At 46.9% G+C, this 20,830-nt stretch overlaps 1 protein-coding gene across 7 annotated transcripts in view; it reads left to right on the top strand.

Annotated features, from left to right (window-relative positions):
* Positions 1–17,292: 17,292 nt before the first annotated feature.
* Positions 17,293–20,830, top strand: part of Agfg1 (ArfGAP with FG repeats 1) — a 46,799-nt gene continuing 43,261 nt past the window's right edge. For all 7 annotated transcript variants that reach the window (XM_050161037.1, XM_050161036.1, XM_050161035.1 and 4 more), the window contains exon 1: positions 17,293–17,459. In XM_050161037.1, the coding sequence (XP_050016994.1) occupies positions 17,293–17,459 (167 nt within the window). The remainder of the gene's footprint in view (positions 17,460–20,830) is intronic.

Here is a 20,830-nt window from a genome sequence, read left to right as displayed (position 1 = left end):
ATTCCAGTATCCAGGAGGTAGAAACAGAGAGATCAGAAGTTCAAAGCTAGTCTCTGTTACATAGGGACTTTGAGAACAACCTGAGTCATAGAAGACCCTGTTCTTTCAAAACCAAGACTAGAGAAGTGCCATGGAAGACAGGATTTGGCTAGAGCCTTGATAAATAGATTTCTACATTTGAAGCAGCCGTAGATAATAAGTTCTGTGCCTTTTTCATTTATTTTCTTATTTTGAAGTTTTGTTTAGCTGCATGTGTGCACAGTGTTGGGGGTGGGGAAGGGTCAGAGGGCAGCTTGTAGGGTCAGTTCTCCTCTTCTGCCATTTGGATCCTTTGGAGTGAACTCAGGTCATCACGCTCGGTGACGAGCACCTTTGCCTATTATGCTATCTCAGACGCGCATGCCTTGTTCATTTAACACTTGGATGTATTTAGTAATTCTGTCTGCATTCTAAAACAAGAAGATGTAGGCACAGGAAGTTGACATGATCTCCCTAAAGTTCCACTCATGAATCCTGGCTGAGCAGGGAATATACACAAGAATCTGGCTCCTGAGCCTATGCCCGTAGCCATCACTTAGAATGGAACAGGGCAGTGGGGACAAGGCAGGCGTGATATGAGAACAAGCCTGGGAGGACCAGAGAGCAGGCTTTAAGTCTTGTATTTTCTTTCTCTAGAGAGGTAAGTTCAAGTGGGATGAGCTATCATTAAAAGAAAGCCCCCATGTGGTGGAAAAGGTTAAAGATGAAGGGCAAGTGGGACAGAGTTCTCACAGTCACAGGCCACAGAGAGGTTACAGAGAAACAGAGAATGGCTTGCCTTCTGCATCAGTGAGGACCATGACTTGAGTGAAGGCGTTAGAAGGAGGACCCGGGTTTTGTGAAACCACACTAGCCTTTTTCAAAGGCTGCCTGGGGTTCTCACGAGGTCACCTCGTCTAAGACACCAAAGCAGTTCTCTCCTTTGTCAGCAAAACGCTGCTGTTGCTTCTCGTCAGGCAGAAAAACCTTTTGGTATTGCCTCTCATCAGGTCTTGGCTATTACAGGCATTTTTTTTAAAGGTTAGACTCAAGATATTTTTCAGATTTAAGCCGTAAAATGTCATCTCGTGCATGTATAATTAATCGTGTCGGCGTCAAGGTTGTGAAAAGCAACCTTGCGGAGCATGTTGAAGCAAACAATAAACAGTCTTCAAATCCCTCAAAACACAAACTGGCACCAGAAAGGCTGGGGCAATAACACGTGATGGGACAGAACTCTTGCCTAGAATGCAAGGAGCTTGGTTTATTTTGCCCAAAAGCAATGGTGAATAAAAAGAGCACGTTTTCCTTTCATCATAAAGGCTCCAAGTGTGTCTAGTGTGTGGTATTATTTTGCATGTGTGCAAAAGGTCTGCTCTCTGCTTTCAGAGTGTTACGGACACAACTTTAACTGTTCTTAAGCTCCGGGCTCTGCTTGACAATTGCAAAGTTTTCTTTTCCCAGCCTTGTCCGGGTTTAGATGCCAAGCTGCTGCTTCTCCTCAGTTAGATTCGGTGGCAGTTACTGAGTGATAGGTGTCACCAGTTTAGTGCGACCCCTGGTCTGTCTGAACAGTCTAGATGGCAAGTTTCACTGAGGCTTTTTGGCTCCCAATTGCATGCCCTCACCTTGGTATGCAAGATGCTTTCAGGCATTAAGAGGCAGTTAGCTTAAATTATTCAGTGATTTGGCTCCTTGCTCTATCTTCTGCCCCTCCAACTCCCATTAACCCACTTCTCTTTCCCAATTTCTACTCTTTTCTATGTCTATTTAGTTAGTGACCCAATGGGTCTCATTAGGATTGTTTACAAGGTGGGGGCAGGAGTTTGTTTATAGGAGTGTGTGCATCTTTCCAATGGCTACACCACTCAAGAAAATGCCTTTCTCCTTTATCAATGATCATTTACACAAAAATTCTCAGGGACAGGTGGAATCCCGTGAAATACTTGAATTTTAAGTAAGTTCACTGTATATTAGTTTCTGTTTTCTATAATTGTCATCTAATTAAGAGAAATGTGACATTTCATCAAATTCCTCTCTACAACTGCCCTTTCATTAAGCAAAGGAGGCTGAAGAGATGGTTCAGAGTACCCTTCCAGGAGACTTGGTTCAATTACCAGCATCTACATCAGGTAGCTCACAACTGCCTGTAATTCCAGTTCCAGGTGATCCAATACCTTCTGGTCTCCTTGAATATGTGCCTACACGCAGTGCACATAAATTTACATAGGCACACACATGTACACAGACACAAAAAAAATCTTTAAAAAATACAGCTTTATAAAAAAAAAGAATTACCAGACAACTCAGTTTTGCTCCCATCAAAACATGAAGAAGAAGAAGAGGAAGAGGAAGAGGAAGAGGAAGAGGAAGAGGAAGAAGAAGAAGAAGAAGAAGAAGAAGAAGAAGAAGAAGAAGAAGAAGAAGAAGAAGAAGAAGAAGAAGAGGTACAAAAAAATTCCAGGATGGACTAGGGAGAGACCAACCCCAACCCCTCACCCCTATTGAAGGCACCACTGACATATGATGGCTACTTGGGAGGAAGTCACTCTCCTTTGGGAGTGTGGCTACTGATAGATGCTCATATTTCAGTGGGTAGGCACACACTGTGTGCATATGAGTAGCATTAATTGGACTCAGGCATTAATACCAAGCAAAGAGGACATGAAGCTGAGAGGCAGATACGATGGGGCACTAGGGTGATGTGAGGTGTAAAATCAAAAACTTCTAAGATGAACCCAGCAAGAATAAATAGACTACTGAACAGGTGGTCAACACTTGCAGATGAAGTAAAGCCAACTGAATGGCTGTATTTCTTCTTAAGCTTCAGAATACATCTTTTGTGAACTGCAGTGTTCTCACTTATTTTTCTGTACTTCAGAATGCGTATATAAGAAATATATTTGTTATGAAATTGCAATGTGGAACATTTGGGGGAGACAGAAGATAGAACAAAGAGAACACGTGTCAAGAAAAAAAACCCTAGGTAAACAAATCATTGAGCATATACCAAGCAAAGTGCAAGTGGTATCTACCACTGTGTTCAATCTTTTCTGCTGTTTTCCACCATGTCCTTCCATCCTAATCCTTTTAGAGGTGACATTCTAATTGCTAATCAGCAGTCAGTGAAGAACCAAGGGTTTGGTGACTCAACCATCATCACACAGTAACAGCCCTCTAAGTGCCTCCGCCCCATTTAAGGCACTTAGAATACCTTAGAGAAAAAGCACAAAAGGCTCCTGCCTTCTTAGACTTTATCTCTCATGGGGTATGGTGAAGACATCAGACATAATATATGAGACGCATATAGTATCAAGGAAATTTCTACCTGCCAAAAAATATTTAAGTGGAATAAGGTTAAGAACGGATCCATATAGGGATGGTAAGAAAGGTCGGATTGTCCTAGTAAACAGGGTCAACAGTATAGAGGCCCAGAGAAAAAGCTGAGGTGGCGAGAAGGTAAGGTGTTATCCAGGTCAGCCCCTGGCTAAAAGCAGAACCAATAACTAGCGGAAAACCCTCAGACAGAGGTCTGGTCGCTGTCTTGGTTTGTTTATGTATATGAGTGTTCAATTGGCACGCACATCTTTGTATCACATTCATGCCTGATGTTGTAGAGGCCAGAAGGCACTAGAACTCCTGGACAGGAGATACGGATGATTGTGAGCAGTCTTTTAGGGGCTGGAAATAAAACCTGGCTTCTCTGGAAGAGCAGCCAGGGCTCTTGACCACCGAGCCATCTCTCCAGCCCCTGGTGAGTGTTTATGTAGGAACAGGACACAGGCACTGAGCAGAGGTTGGGTGTGGGACTTACCTGGTTGGGCAGCAATGTGGCAGAAGCCTATTTCCTTGTTGAAATGGGCTCTTCCAGTACTGAGTTAGGATGAACGATGGTGGGGATCAGCGTAGAAAGTAGGGGCACCAAATTACTACTTTCTGAATTCCCATCAGAAAGTGTGAAGATCCTCTAGGATGTACACTGTTTAAACCAAGAGCCTGCAGTTGGGGCTCAGTTGCTACAGTGCTTGTTGGGCTACCATGAAGCCCTGGATTCCACTCCATAGCATCACATCCATCATCCAGAGTGGTGCTACCCGGAATCCTAGCAGTCTCGAGGTAGAATAAAAGGATCAGAAGTTCAAGATTATCTTTTGCTCTATAGATTGTTTGAAATTAGTTGGGATACATGAGACTGTTTGAAATTAGTTGGGATACATGAGACTCTGTCTTTTTAGGGGGACAGGAGGAAGGGTTTTTCTATAGCGTTGGAGCCTGTCCTGGAACTCGCTTTCTATACCATTCTGGCCTTGAATTCACAGAGATCTGCCTGTCTGTGCCTCCTGAGTACTTGAATTAAAGGTGTAAAGCTGTGTGCTACTAATGCCCGGCAACCTGTCTTAATAACAAACAATAACAAAAACCCCACAGACAACCAGGCCTTGGTGGCACACGCCTTTAATCCCAGCACTGGGGAGGCAGGGGCAAGCAGATCTCGGTGAGTTCAAGGTCAGGCTAATTTACAAAGTCAGTTCCAGGACAGCCAAGTCTACACAGAGAAACACTGTCTTGAAAAATAAAAATAAAATAATTAAAAAAAATCTGCAGACAAAGAACTAGAAGAAGAGAGATGGCTCGGTGGGTGCAAGCGGGTACAAGCTCTTGCCTAGGAAGGAGTGCTGTGACTCATGGAACCCACATAAAGGTGGAAGTAGAGGGCAGACTCCACAAAGTTGTCCTCTGACCTCCACAGGGGCACCATGCATGCACTCCTTCCCCTAGTAATAATCAATAAGAGCTAAAAACAAAAGAACTACAAGATGAAACGCAACCCAACCAAGCTCCTGCTTCCTTGTTTTCTTGGACATGTTACTCCGTTGCCTGGGAACTTTGCCACCCTCCCCTTCCCAGGCTGCATCAAGCTTTGTGTGCACTTTGGAGGAGTGAGGCACCTACACAGCCCAGACCTATCCCTTCAGGAGTAGAGTGGCCGTATCACAGAAGACAAGCTGCGTCAGTGAACAGCAAGGCAAACATGAAGCTGGAAAGTTCTGGAAGTGGTTCTGGAATGCTGAGTGATGTGTCGAATGCAATCAGGAAGCAAGATCTATGCATCTATCCTGTATCTCACCAATGTTGTAACGACATAAAACACAGATAATACTCAGCATCTCAAGAAAACAAGCAGAATGCGGCCCCTTACTCTGCTGCCTCCTGCGAGTAATTCTTTTTGAGATAGGGTGTTCTAGTCTGTTCTCTTTTGCTGGGACTAATACTGTCACCAAAAACATCTTGGGGGAGGAAAAGGGGCTTATTTGGCTTGCAGTTGCAGGTCACAGTCCAAAAGGGGAAGCCAAGGAAGGAACTCAAGCAGGAACCTGGAGGCAGAAGCCAGAAGGGTTGCTGCTTGCTGGCTTCCTTCCTCTGGCTTCCTTGGCTACCTTTCTTCTACAGCCCAGGACCCTACCCAGGGAAGGCACCACACGTAGTGGACTAGGTCATTTGATATCTATCAGCAATCTAGAAAACGTCCCAGGGACACACCCACAGGCCAAAACCTTAATTCGCGTTTCCATTCCCCCAGGCAATTCCTCAGTTAAGGGTTTCTTGTTAGGTGTGTCAACTTGTCAACCAAGATAAGTCACCAGGTAGGATCTCACTATGCAGCCTGGAGTGACGTGAACTAGATATGTAGACCAATCTGGCCTAGAACTCAAAGAGATCCTGTATTTCTACCTCCTAAGAGCTGTGGTTAAAATTATATACCACCATGGCCAGACTACGTTTTTCTTCCAAACTAGCGGTTCTCAACCATGCTGCAACCCTTTAATCCAGTTCCGCATGTTGTGGTGATCCCCAACCATATATTTCATTGCTACTTCATAACTGTAGTTTTGCTACTGTTATAAATCGCAATGTAAATATCTGATATGCAAGATATCTGCCATGTGATCCCTATGGGGGTCGTGACCCACAGGTTGAGAACCTGTTATGGTGTAGCTTAGATTTTGCCAAAAGTCTAATGTCAAGAGTACAGGATAGGGGTGGGGAAAGAAAAAGAGAATATAGGTGAGGGAAAGAGAAGCGGGGGGGGGGGGGGGAGATTCTGACAGGTAGATAGATTTAGAGGGAAGTGAATGAGAGCATTTACTGATATGTAAGAGGGGTTCAGAAAAAATTGAGACAGAAGTCCTAAGACCTTGAAACTTCCAAAGAGTTGTTCCAAAGAGTTGTCCTAGCCTTTGTCAACCTAAGAACTGTTTAAGCAAGGATGTTCAAAGCCCTTAATTATTCCAAATGGCCACAGATGTAGGAGTATAGCTATTCAAAGAAATCCTGGGAGAGATTGCTGCCCTAGAAAGAGAGGTTTCTAGGCCTCAGATGCACCAAGGAAAGCCACCGGGAAGTTTAAATAGAACCACAGAGATCCAGTCACGTGAGAACAGAGGCAAGGTCAGAGGATCTTTAGGCAAACAAGGGCACAGCTCCCAGCCGCGTGGGTGAGGAACTGTCCGAGAGTGAGCCCTGCCCATTTACAGGCAGTTACAGTCCGGGCAGGACACGAGAGCACAGACAGCATATTTAGCATTACCGGAGAGGCTCCTCTTGTCTTTGTACCTATCTGCAGCCAAACCGCAAGAGGAGGGGCTAATCCAGTCTGTAAAAGGCCTGAAAAGGATGAGATATAATTGCACTTCAGAGGTGCAAAGGTTGCTACTTGGAAGTTTTCCTGGCGTTGGTGGACAATGCAGGTATGTCATGCCCCAGGGAGCCACAACAGAGTCCTGGCTGTTATCTGTGTCAACAGTGGGAATGTGTGCCCATTTGCTCCCCGTCCTAAACCAGGGATGAAGGGATGAAGTCATTTAACTTCCATAACAACTTCACAAGGTTAGTAAGATCTCCCCCCCCCCCACACACACACACTTTTCAAGTGAGGAAACTGAGGCACAGGAGAGTTCAACATATTAAAGGAGAGATTGGGACTGAGACTGAACCAAAGTCTGTCATTGCTATCCTGTCTCCTCAGGGGCAGGAACACACAGGAGATACGGGGCCAATTAAAGGTGGACGCCATTTCCGAAAACACACAGACACAATACTCCACTTCCTTCCTCCAGTTAAACATTAATACATGGACACGCCGTGTCTGTGGTTAGTGGTGTGGGGAGCACTTTGTCAGACAAAGGGACTGAACTGAACTTCATCAGATCTTTACTCTGAACAAACAAAGACTGAGTAGGGACTAAGTAAAGCAGAGTCCTTGATGGAGGCCACTGAGTGACCTTCAGGCCACTTGGGCCGCGTGGTGGCTCCTGCAGCGCTCTGGTCAAAGAAGAGCAGGGATGGCTTTTCACTTCCAGAGGCTTCCGGAAATTGCAGCCAAACTGACTTTGAGGTGACACCCACTCAGCAGAGGTCGAGTTAGGTGCATTTCAAACCCGGAGAGTTCAGGGTGTGTACTCATGAGTGGTAAGGAGGCTGCACTGGGGGTATTTTCTCATGCAAGCCCAGCCGTCACCTTCTGAAGCTTTAGTAGCCTCAGGGCTGAGATACTAAATAATCAATGATTTTACTGTAAAAATTACTTACAGTAAAAAAATAAAAATAAAAAAAAAAACCGGGATGCTCCTGGATACTCACTTCAGGGGTCTCCTCATTTCTCTGGTCATTTCACTCTAATTTTTCAGCACTGTACGGGAAGCAGCTCTGAATGTGAGCAATTACCAGAGTGGCTATTCAGAGGATTTTCCCCATGGGGTTTTTGGTGTGTGTGAATTTCAGGTAACTTCCCTGATTTGAATAAGTCTTCAAGTGAAAATTCTTTCTCGTGAGCAGTCTAAGGCTTTGGGAGAGAGGCAGCCTCCTTCCAGAACTGCAGTTCCGGTCAAACACGCCCAGTTAAGAGTTGGGAAGAGGGATACTTGCCTTTGGACTTTCATCACCAGCCTTTTCCTGGTCTGACGCAGAACAGGGTTGGATTCCTAAGAAGAGGTTTCAACAGAGACCAGTCTGTCTGCGGACTTTACTTCTTATGGCCCTGACAAAGTACTGGCAAACGTCACTTAAGGAAGAGAGGGTTTATCTTGGCTTGGGTTTAAAAGTCCAGCCCATTGTGGTGGGGGAGGAAGGCAGGAGGAGTGTGAGGCAGTTGGTTACTTTGTATTCACAATGAGAGAGAGAGAGAAAGAGAGAGAGAGAGAGAGAGAGAGAGAGAGAGAGAGAGAGAGAGAGAGAGAGACCTCTCTCTGCTCCTGGGGATCTCAGTCCACGGAATGGCACTACCCACGTTTGGGTGGACATTCCCACACCAATTATCACAGGGTAGAAAACACCTCTCAGAGATGCCTAGAGGCTTGTCTCTTAGGTGACTCTAGATCCTGCCAGACTGACCATCGTGGTTACAGTGGTTAAACTATGCCTTCCACAGCCGAACTAACTTCTTTCTAACCCCAGCTCCATGACTTCTTAGCTAATGGACCTGGACACAGTGATCAGCTCACTTGTAACCTTAGTTTCTTATCTATAAAATGATCAAAGCAATAAATCTACCTGCAAAGACTGCTGTAAGGGTTAATGGGGGGGGTCACTTTACAGAAGGTGCTTAGTAGCAGGAAGTGTCAGACATTATTATGAGGTGTCAGGTATGCAGTTCTGGGCAAATCACATCTCATTTTAGCAGTGATGGCAACATAGGCGGCTCAATGGAAGAGGTACTTTATGCTCAGGTCACCCAAAGTTGTATCAAAAGCCACTGCCCATCGCTGGGATTTGGTGAGAAAAGCGATGTGTGTTTCAGAGACCCATGTTTAAGATACCTCTATCTGGGCCAGCGATCGCTTTGCCCCAAACTTGACAAGTTGAGTTTGATTCCTGTGCCTTACTTACATGGAAGAAAGCAGTCCAGAGTCCCACACAGTACTCCACATGGTCCCATGTCACTTGTGTGTGTGTACATGCACACACACACATGCACACGTGTTTATACAAAATGTAATAATAAAACATCACTCTCTGTGTTCCCTTCAAAATGGAGGAGCGGGAAGGGTCCATTTGCCTTTACAGTGGGACCAGAAAGCCCTGAGGGGTTTTCCTTTCTGACAACTAGGGCAGGGTTTTTTTGCCCACAGGGGCCTCTTTCTTTCCCCTGAACCAGAAGGGAAGCTCCCCTTTCTCTTTTCAGTCCTGGGCAAGAACAAGAACAACGTTCCATTGACAGTGTGAATGGAGCGTTTCTTACCCCAGACTCTTCCTGTTGCAGAGGCAGAGGCTTTTTCTCTTTCCCTTGGCTGCCACAGACTGTGATTCAAGTTCCGTGCAGTCCAGCAGGGCAGCCTGGGAGCCTTGATTCTGGCAGAGACCAGCAGAGAAGGAAGGCTGCTGGGTGCAGAGTCTCCAGGCTGGGTCGTCATTTCTCAGATGGGAAACTCTGGGGAGTGTCCCTTCTTCGCCTGCCCAGGATTGATCTGATCAGCCCGTGCAGCCCGCTTCTTTCTCTGTACATTCCATTACCCTCTTCATTTGGCATCTGAGCTATGTGGCCCGTTACACTATACATGGGGCTCAAGCCTCTCCCTTAGATGAGACACCGTGTCTCCTTTCCTGTCTGGCAGATAGCTGCTGCTCAGTACATAGGCTCTGGCTGAAGACTGGAAGCCTCTTCTGGCTTCCCTTGAAGATCTAGGACCTGTTTTTCTGCTAAGTGAATAAGGAAGGAGATAGCTTAGGGTTTCTGGAATGGCCTTCAGTGGGATCTGTTAACCAACTGGAGTATCTTTTATGGCCCAGCAAATTAAGAAACACAAAGGTTGTGACCAGGTCCCTTAAGTCTCTGAGCATGCTGTATGGTGAGAGAACGTTGAAAACGAGTTGAGAAAAGAGAATTCAAGAAGAAGCAACAAGGACAGGAAGAGCTTAGTGTGCAGGCATCGCAGAGAGACAGACACCTGTGACAGAGAGGCAGCAGCCCGCTGACCACCTGTCAGCTTTGGTGGTGAGGAGCTCACACCATTCGTGTGTCTGGCTTTGACACACGGTACCCAGAAAGCACCCTGTCTTTCCAGGAAGTGCACGCGACTGCTGATTCTTAGTAATTTCTGCCCTCGTCCCCCTTCTCCCCCTTTCTAGCTCACTGCATTTCGAAAATAGAAGAAAGAGTAAGCCAGGAAGCGATGTTAAAAAACAATAATCAGACCACAGCAGAAGGGAGGCACTCTCAGAAGAGGAGAGGAAAGTATCACGTTGAGTCATCTTCATTGGTGCTTGATGCTTGAGCGACTATTCGCCTTGTGGAACCTGCGGGGGCGGGGCTGGAGGAGTTTGTGGGGCCAGGAGGGACCAGCATTAACGTTTCCCTTGAGTTATACGGGCCATAGAGATTAGTATTGGTTCCTTAGCCAAAAGCAGGAAAAAGTCATGCCACGAGGAGGGAAAAATGGTCATCAGAGGGGAAACCCCACAACTCTGGCTTCCCTACCCCATATACTCTTCTTGCTGCCCGTTGACGCATGCCCATTTGCAAAGCCAGCCCGAAGCTCTCCAACATCCAGCCCAAACGGAGTGCGTGCGTGGGAAAAGAATGTGGAGGCCTCTTAGAGGCTCTGGGCTATAAATTCTGGGGCTAGGCGTGACAGTCAGGACTTGGAAGTGATAGGGTGAAGGGAGCTAGCTAACCATAGAGAGAATTCATGCTTACTTGACTTTTTTTTTTTTGAGGTTCTAAGAAGAAAACAAAGTCTAAGTGGACCTCAAAATGGAAATAGCTTTTAAAAAGCAATTAATCTGCCATGCTTTTAATCTGAAATGTCCCCCGTAGACTCACGTTTTTGGATGATATGTGCTCAGTAGGCAGCGTATTTATTGATAAATTTATTTTTCTGTGGTACCCTGGTGCATCCGTTCCTTTTCAGTTGCTAAAACACCATGACCAAGGCAACTTACTAAAAACCGGTTTGTTTGGCCTCATGGTTCCAGAGGGGTAAGAGTCCAGGATGGCAGGGACTCAGGGCAGCAAGTGGCAGCAAGGTGGCGGAGCGGAATGCTGAGCTCTCACAACCCTTACTACGAACCAGAGGCCTAGAGAGCAAACCGGAAGTGGGATGAGTCTGTAAACACCTAAAGCCCACCCCTAGAGATGGATTTCCTCCAGCAAGGCTCCCTGTGCCGAAGTTTCCACAAACTCCTAAAGGGTACCACCAAATGGGGATCAAGTGTTCGGATATCCCAGCCTATGCTGGGCGCTCTCACTCAAACCGACTCCCCAGGGTTAAACCTAGGACCTTGAGTGTATTTGGCAAGTGCAGGACCTGCCATCAAAGAAACAAACCAAACACTAAACGAAACACACAAACAAAAACCTTTGAGATAGCTGCTTACTAAGTTGCCAAGGCAGGCCTTGAATTTACCATCCTCCTGCGCAGTTTCCAGAGTGGTCGGGGACGCAAGGCTTTAACACCATGCGTGTGAGGACCACAATAATTATCTCTATACGATCCGAGGTTAGGAGAAGTGGTGCGGAAGCATCCAGGGCATTATTTGGAAGGCTCTGGAGTCCTTCCACAGGGTTGGGGTGGGATATGCTGGGCAGAAGTTGGTCTCTAGGGGCAGGCTTCTCAGTATCTGGCCCAGTTTCCAGCCTGTTGTTGTGTTCCCTGATTTGTGCTGTGTGAACAAACCTCGTCCCATGAACAGAACACAGCCATGACTCCCCTGCCATGGTAGATCGGCATACCCTCATAACCATGTGCCAAAATAAATATATAAATATATATACATACATATATACACATGTACCTATATATACACATATATACACATGTGTATATATCAGGTATATACACATATGTGTGTTTATATGTATAAATATATAGTCACATTAGTGCAATACTAAGTAACATAAAACTTAGACCTGACAGACCCAAGAAAGCAAAATAAGGCAACGGCACTATTCACTACCTAAGTCCCATCCACTAAAAATGTGAACTTAGAAAATACTGTAGGTAGCAAGGAGGGCCAAGGGGACAGGTTTGTGCCTGGCAGCATCTTTGCGTTTTGTCATTGGATCTCTGCATCACTGTGGAAACAGACATCGCCAGAAGTCTGAAGCATGGTTCTCCATGGAGGGGAGGCCCTCTTCTTTCCACTCAAAAGCTGCAAGGGCTGAAACCTCCACCAGACACAGGGTAAGATCTGCTCTTGCTTAGCCCGTGTGGCTCTCCAAGCGCCACCCAGCCTACGGCATGGAGGGCGGGGCAGATGAGGATGTGTTGGCAGCTGGCTTCTGGCTCTGTGAGGCCTCTCCAAACATTAGGGTTTGCTCAGGACATTTTCTCTGACTCACCCTGGGTGATAAGACAGGAAAGGGCCTTGAAGCAAGCCAGTCAGCATTCAAGATTTAGTGGTTTTCTTTTTTCTTTCTTTTTTTTTTGTTTTTTTTTTTCCCCGCCCATTGGGGGTTTGATTTCAGAATTTGCAAGTTCCTTCATAAAACCTCTGTAGCTTTAGCTGAACGGTCGCCATCCTAGGAACCAAAGCAGCAGAGAATGCTGAACAACAAGCATTCTCTGGGCCCTGCTGCCTCTGACTGAGAAGAGCTTTACTGCTTGGCAGTCAGTAGCTGCCTTTACTTATTCCCTCAACGACTACTTATTGAGCCCTTTCTGAGTGTCATGGCCATGCTAGGTGCTGGAGAAATGATGCAGCTCTGGGACCTGGGACCTGGACTCTTTCTGAATAAAGCCTGCAGAGTGTGTGTGTGTGTGTGTGTGTGTGTGTGTGTGTGTGTTTGTGTGTGTGTGTCTTAAAAACAAAACAAGATCTGAGCTGGCCATGATGGACGTGAAGGGAGGTCTTAGCCACTTTTGGACGTGAAACCATCATGTGTGCAAGGGCCTTTTGTGGGGAGGGAGGGTGTATAAAACTGAGACACAGGGCTGGAGAGCAGTGGTGGAGACTTAAGGTGGTACCCAGAGCACATGGGGCTGGGCCAGGGAGAAATTTGGTAGGTAAGGAGCCTCTTGGGAGGCGGGGGTTGTAGCTCAGTTAGTATAGTACTTGACTTGCATGCAGAAGGCTCTGGGTTCAATTCCCAGTACAGCATCAAACTGAGCATTGTGGAACAAGTTCGTAATCCCACATTGGGCAGGTGGAGGGGGAGGGACCAGAATTAAGGTCATCCTAGACCACACAGTGAGTTTCAGGCCAGTTTGAGCTACAGAAAAGAAGAAGCCCCCTTGGCCTTTCATCTTAAAAGAAACAGGAAATCACTGAAAGGGCTTCATTCACACGGGAGGGGGTGGGCTTTCATTGGGAAATGCCTGAATTACATTTCCATTTCGAAAAGATTATTCTGGCTGCAGAACTAATGTCTTTTAAGGTAATTTCTGCTCAGCAAATCCAATAAACATAGTTTGCCAGGGGAAGTAGAAGCCGGTTCACAGCCAGATCTGGGTTTGAGTCCTGACAAGATGGCATTTCAAAGCCTCAGTTTCCTTGTCTATAAAATGGGATACTAATATCTCTGGTGTTCTTGCAAGGGTTAAAGGAATGACAATAAACAAACAAACAAACAAACAAATAAATAAATAAAGTCTTCCTACAAGTTATTCTCTGAAGTAGAAACTGGTGTTGATCTTATGTATTATCTAACATTCAGTGAGCCAGTTATTCTTAGACAAGACAGACTTCACATGAGTTTCAGTTGGCTCCACACTCATTTGGAAATCATCACTCCTGCCTCTTCAACGACAAATGCACGGCAAATACAGCCACTCATTTAGCTGGCTGTATAAGCTGTGGCTATCTACCCTTCCTATCATGGTCTTTGTCAGATGAGCGACTGGCGCAGAGACGAGCAGCCAGGAGGCAGACAAATGATAAGGGCCTGAATAGAGGCCGAGGGCTGTGGGAAGGGGTGTGTGTGTGTGCGGGGTGGGGGTGGTGGGGGGAGGCGTGGGAGACTTGCTGGTAATGAGTAAGCGACTATGGTGGCGTCCTCTCGTTAGAGTGGGGTTAGCATTTTTATTCTGTTCTGATAGCCCTGCATTCTGCATGCCCTTATGTCTGTGTCAGCCTGGGGTCCTGCCAGAACACAATTCAGTGGCTCTTAAGTCTAGGTGTTGTCAGAATAGACAAGAGCCTACTCGGAGTCTTCCATCGGCCAATGGCCAGATGATGCCAGCAATGAGGATGTGTAATGGGTGACATAGATCCATTTAGATTCTTGGCTTATACATGACGATACTTAAGAACAGTCATCACTGTGAGAAGGTGAAATGAGGCCAATAGAGGACCTTGGATATCTGAGAGTAGAGGCAAGGAATCAGACATTTATCTTGCCTTCCTGATATGTAATTAGTAGATGTGGGGAAGATTTTTTTTTTTATTGTTTGATGAACTGAGGCCACACCTCCCACCAGGCAGTTCTAGCTGGCCTGGAACTTGCTGTGTAGACTGGGCTGGCCTTGACCTCACAGAGACTCACCTGCTTCAGCCTCCTGAGTGCTAGGATTAAAGGGACATATCCCATTTTGACCATTTTACCAGAAGTATTTCAGCTAAAAAAAAATGAAGACATGGGAAGGACAGAGTCAGAATATCATTATTTTGTAGTTGTCAGTGACTGTAGGCATTAGCTGTCAGTGACTGCTAATGTCATGGAAAGATGCCCCTGTTATGTGCCTCCCAATGGGAAAACAGTGCTCTCGCCTACACTAAACCAGATACAAATACACTAGATCTAACCCCCTATTTGTACAAAAGAGAGAATGGGGTATGTTAAACGATAACAGTGAAAGACTATAGAAAAGAGAGTGAACAGAGAGAAACTCTATGACATATACTACCTGTTTACCTCTCTAGAGGCGGTGGCATCCAGGAGAATGGAGCTGATAAGTGAGGCCGACTGAAGTCTCATGCAATAGCCTGCTTTATTCAGAGCATCACAGTTTATACTCTGGGGGTTAAGAAGAGTCACACAAGAAAAGTGTCCAATCACATGGGCAAGCAGCATGTGGAGGACAAGCCTCCGGTGGTGAAAACGTGAACAAACACTTGCCAGCTGTACTGAGTAAGCAACAAAACCCAGAGTAAACTCACTCCTGTAAGCTACACCCGGGAAGAGCACAAAACATGTTCTAAGAACCATCCTGTGGTTTGGAAGAAACGCAAGTCCCCAGACTCTTGGCTTCTTGGAGTTTTCCCACAAGCTCTCCGAAATCTCCTCATAGGATTCCATTCTTGGACCCTGCTCCGATACTCACCTAACTACAATTGTACATTAAGGAGCCAGGGAAAGTGTGAAACTCTGTAAGTGGATGCATTTGAAGATAAATGATTCAATAGCTACGGTTTAAATTAGGAGAGGGGACAAAGTGGTTGTTGAGGGTGAACAGGGCTTCTAGGTTGTCTTTTTCATAAAAGAAACAGTTCAGAAACCCATTAGTCAACCTCTCTGTCCTCCTCTTTTAATACTAAAGGCATTTACTATTATTAATAACGTGATGCTGACCTGCCAGCTCCTGGGCTGACTCAGCATTTCAAGCTTTATAAACTTGAATTCTCCTATGAAAACCACTCCATCTGTGGTGGGGGCAGGGATGGTATTCTGTAACTCAGCTCTCTGACTCTTCCCATACTCTTTTAAGAAATGAGGGCACAGATGGTGGTTCTTAACTTTCTTGATTCCGTGACCCTTTAATACAATTCTTCATATTGTGGTGACACCCCAACAATAAATTATTTTCGTTGCTACTTCATAACTGTAATTTTGCTACTGTTTTGAACAGCAACATAAATACGTGCTCCGATGGTGTTAGGTGACCCCTTTGATAGGGTCATTTAAACCCCCACAGAGGGTGGCGACCCATGTGTTCAGAACCACTCACTGCCTTAGGAGCTGGCAGTGATTTTGATAGAATGCAGAGACAAAGAGGTGTAGGTGTCACAGTTGGACAGGGGTGGAACCCCAGCTTGGGTAGGTGATTACCCAAGTAAATCTAGCCTAGTGTCCCATACTCCCAATTGGTGGTATGGAAATACCAATCCTGCTTAGCTCAAAGCTCATCCATGAAGATCGTCTGTTAGGTGCTATGCACTCATTCCACAAACAAGGAGCTCCGAGCCTTCAGTTCTGAGAGGCGTACCGAGTGGAGTGGAGCAGCGAATAAAATACAAGGGGTAGACCATTTGGAACCTGAAGGGCGAGTCCAGAGCAGGTGGGAAGCAGTAAACATAGTAGCTTGACAGGGAGCAGTTAGTTCCCAGAGAGCCTAGATGCAACCTTAGGGACAGATCTGGGTCAGTCTGGCTAGAGAGCTGCTTGAATCTCATATGACCTAAGTGACTTAGCTTGCTAGGGGTGTTCTGGCCTTGACCGAAGTAGGACTGCTCCCACTCTGCTCAACCTCCCTGGACGTCTGGCAATGTGTAAGGAAGGATTTTTGGTTGCCGTACCTTGGAAAGAGAGGGGCCATTTGGTCACGGCATTTAGTGGGTAGAGGCCAGGCATGCTTCCCTCCAAACTATGGGACAGCCCCGACGCCAAAACTAAACTCTTCTAAAATGTCAGGAGCGATGATCTTGATAACCCTTGCTTGCTATACAGAAAACAGTAAGGGTAGGAATGAAAAAGAAGCTGCGCTCGCTGTGTGGAGGGAGCAAACCTAAGTCTAGAGTGGCTGAGTAAATGGGCATGAAGTGAAAGGAGGCTAGACCCTTGCTAGTGAGGAATTTGGGGTTGCCCCTAAAGCAACGAGAAGCTCTCGGAAACGTTTCTGCCGGGAGCGTGCGAAGCGCTTAGCACGTACAGGCGCCCAGTGGATATGGTCTGTAATTTATCCTCACCATTGTGTCTTCCCTACCCCGCCCAGCTTCGACCCCTGCCGCAGCGTGGCGGCAGTGACTCCTCCCGGCCAGCAGAGGGCACCGGCCCGCACTTGGCCGCTGGCCGCCCGAGGCGGGCCTCCTCTTGCCGCTCCTCCCCCCCCCCTCGTCTTTTCCCCCTTAGGAGAAGTCGGGAAGGTGGCGGCGGCGACGGCGGCGGCGGCGGTGGTGGCGGTTGTCCCGGCCGGCCGGTTGGTGTGACCGGTCGGCGCGCGCTGCGCAGCGTCCGCGCTTCGTCCAGCCGGGCGGAACCGAGCGCGGAGGGCCGAGGCCGGAGCCCGCGCGGGCGGAGGAGGGCGGAGGCGGCGGCCAGGGCGGCCCGTGGGAGGGAGCGCGGGGCCCCGGCATTGCCGCCGGCTCCCGGCCCTGCCGGCCTCGTCGGTCGGAGCCGCGGCCATGGCGGCCAGCGCGAAGCGGAAGCAGGAGGAGAAGCACCTGAAGATGCTGCGGGACATGACGGGGCTGCCGCACAACCGCAAGTGCTTCGACTGCGACCAGCGCGGCCCCACCTACGTGAACATGACGGTCGGCTCGTTCGTGTGCACCTCCTGCTCGGGCAGCCTGTGAGTGCGGCCGGGGGGCCTGAGGGCCAGGGGGTACCGAACCGGGGCGGCGGGGCCCGTTGGGATACAGCCGGCCTGGGCCTCGGGGTCCAGGATGCTCTTTTCGCTTTGGCGGGGCCATGGGGTGACCGGCGTGGGTGGGGCGTGGGTGGGGTCGGGGTCAGCTAGCAACCGGCGCGGCTGAGCATCCCGGCTTCCCGCCGCTCAGCGGGCGTGGCCCGGCCTCGGGGGGCGCAGGCCCGGAGAAGCCCCAGGAGGGCCTTTGTGCGTCCCGCAGCTTCGGGGTTTGGAACCCGGCATCTGCCCGGCGCCGCGGAGCCGGTGGGGAGGGAGAGAGTAAGGACGCCGAGACTAGGGATCTTTCTCTGGTCCACGGCACCTAGGTAACTGGGACGTGGGGCGGGCGGGGGGGGGGGGCGGATGGGGAGCCCCACGTCTCGGTGGCTGAGATGTGACTCCCAGGAGAAAAGTTCTCCCTTGAGGACTAACTGCATGAGGGGTAGGCAGCAAAAGCACGAGGGTTGTGACTGCATGGCTCCAAGTGTCCCAAGTTGGGGAAAGTTTTACTGGGAGTGGGGTATGAGTTGTGTGGTTCAAAATAAGGATGGAGCTCGATGAGATTTCTGAGTCAGTACCCAGGTGTCCTGACTGTATGGAGAAACGGGGACGGGGGAGACAATATTGAGAAAGAAGGAGCTGGAGCTGGCCGCCTGAAATTACTCAGGTAGCTTATGTCTGGGCTTATCTGTTTAAGCTGTGTTTTGCTGGGAACTTTTGTTCCTGTGAAATTTCATTTGGAAAGATTGCAGGTGATTGTGAATTCAATATAAGTTACTAATGAGCTTGTAGTTAATATTCCTTGGGTCGTTAAACGGAAATCTTACATGTGTGTGTCTGTCTGTCTTTCTTTCTGTATGTCTGTGTGGCCATGGGTGCATGATTTGTATATTTGGGATTTGGGTTCACTTTGACTGGCTGAGCACCTTCTTGCCGGCCCTCCTCCCAGTTTTTGTTATGAGATTAATAACAAAGTACACAACACGTGGGAAAACGAATTTCTAAAAAACTGGAAAGTGTTGGATGTGGCCAAAAGTCCAGTATTGGCTCTTATTTCCCCAGTTTTAAATTTGGGCAAGGAGTTGTCCTTGGTTCTCCAGGAGCTTCCCAGTATTTTGGGTGGTATCTATTAGGTTTCGCAGGAAGCTTAGGGTGTGGTGATAAATGCTTCGGTGGCCACGGTCTCTTGGCATTTACATTCTAATGGGGCAAAGGGAAAAGCGGTAGGAAAAGTGACCGGGAGCCCTGAGGTGCTGGCACTTGCCTTTATTTAATGCCTTTAATTCCCCTGCACTGGGAAGCCTAGGCTGGAGGATCTCTGTGAGTTTGAGGGCAGCCTGATCTACAGAGCAAGAACAGGAAAAAAAAAAAAAAATAAAGCAAACAAGAATTAAAAAAAAAAAAAAGAAAAGAAAAAGGACTGAGTTCTGTGGTGAATTTGGGAGTAGTGTAGTAAGGGGGTCCCAAAGGTTCCTTTCAGGTTTGTAGGTTGGGAAACACTCAAATTTGCTACAGCTGCATGGCAAATAGGAGCTAGTATGGGTGGCTCTTGATTTTCATTTATAAATGAAATAAAATTAGGACATTAAAGTCACTTAAGCTCTGCAACTTCAGTTCCAAAATTAAGTTAATAATCTAATTTCTAAGTGTACTTTTTTTGTTTATTTTTTAAGTCAGGGTTTCCCTGTAGCTTTGGAGCCTGTCCTGGAACTAGCTCTTGTAGACCAGGCTGGCTTCGATCTCACAGAGTGTTGGGTAAAGGTGTGCACTCTAAGTGTACTTTACTTTTGATGTGTGTTTAAGAAGTATGCTTTATTTCTGCCAAACATGAGGTTCTTTGATGCATTTGAGCCTTTGGGTTGGAATACATATTTACGTTTGTATAATTCATTTACTTTTTTTTAATACAATTTCTGTGTGTAGCCCTGGCTGTCCTGGAACACAGGGGTCCAGCTGCCTCTGCCTCTCAGTGCTGGGATTATAAAGTTGTGAGCCACCACCATCCAGCTAGCTGTATGTATATGTTTGAAGTCAAGTCTTGAGAGCTCTTTAAAAGCACAAAGTGCTTCCTTGCAGCAAGTGTGTAATGAAGAAAATAGGAACATGAGACATAAAGGATCTATCAGTGTAAGGTATTTTTTTTTTTTTGTCTTTACAGGGTTTCTTTGTAGCCCTGGCTGTCCTGGAATTGCTCTGTAGACCAGGGTGGCCTTGAACTCACAGGGATCTGCCTGCCTCTGCCTCCTCAGTGCTTGGATTAAAGGTGTTTTCACCACTGCCAGTTTTATTGGTATAATTTTTTTAAGTTATTCTTGTTTTTATTGTTTGCACATGTATACATTTATTTTTTGTGCACATGTGTGTGCATGCACTTATATGCACTGTGACACTTGCGTGGCTTGGGTGGCTGTACAAGGATGGCTTGAGGGACTCAGCTCTCTGATTTCCCTGGATTGTGGATCCTGGGGATTGAACTAGGTCGTTTGTCTTTGTGGCAGGTGCCACTGAGTTCTCTCTGGACTCCCAGTATAATTTTTTATTTTAAGAAATATTTTCCCTTTATGTGTGTGCTATCCTTGGAATATGAAGGTTGGCTTGGAGACTTTACAGAGGAGTTGATGTCTGAGGAAAGATCTCAGGTAGCAGCAGCTTCATGTAGTAGAAGAATGGCGTACTTAGGAGCTAGGTGACAATGCTTTTCATTTTGCCTCTAAAAGCTGTGTTATTAATATTGAAAATATCCTCTCAGCAGTTTCTCATATATGAAGAATAAAAGTTTCTATTTCAAATTTGTTTTCCATACTGAAGAGAACCTCGTACAGTGTCTGGAATACAATAGATGCCCAGTAGGTTTCTATCCCAGGGATTGGGAACAGAAAGTTTGATACTGATATGAGAAGCACTTTCATCAGAGTCTTGTTGGTCCCAAGTTTTGGGCTGTAACCTGAAACCTGACTCAAAAATACAAAGACAATTTGCTGATAGGTTTAAATGATATTTCATTCCTCTCATCTGAAAAGATGATTACCCCTAGCTCCTGGAGCCACAAACTGCACTAGCCTAATTGGGCCAGCCAAGCCAGTCACTGGCTACCCTGAGCCAGTGCCCTCTGCATGTTCCATCCTCAGATTCTTGCCAAGAAAAAGTGATGCTGCAGTTTTGGCCATGGAATGTTTGCTGTAGCATTTGGAGAAACTAACACCTGAGGATGTTTGTCTTTGAAAAGCCATAATGCTGGAGAAACAACTCAGGAAGAATGGAATAATAATTCTGTATTTCTTATGTAGATGATACAGTATGTCATGTACATGTTG

This window comes from Alexandromys fortis, unplaced genomic scaffold (genome assembly GCF_014885135.2).
Source record: "Alexandromys fortis isolate MF-2015 unplaced genomic scaffold, M_Fortis_MF-2015_v1.1 scaffold_98, whole genome shotgun sequence".
In the NCBI taxonomy this organism is placed as follows: domain Eukaryota; kingdom Metazoa; phylum Chordata; class Mammalia; order Rodentia; family Cricetidae; genus Alexandromys; species Alexandromys fortis.
The sequence above is the reverse complement of the archived record's forward strand: the minus strand, read 5'-3'. Positions and strand labels throughout refer to the sequence as shown.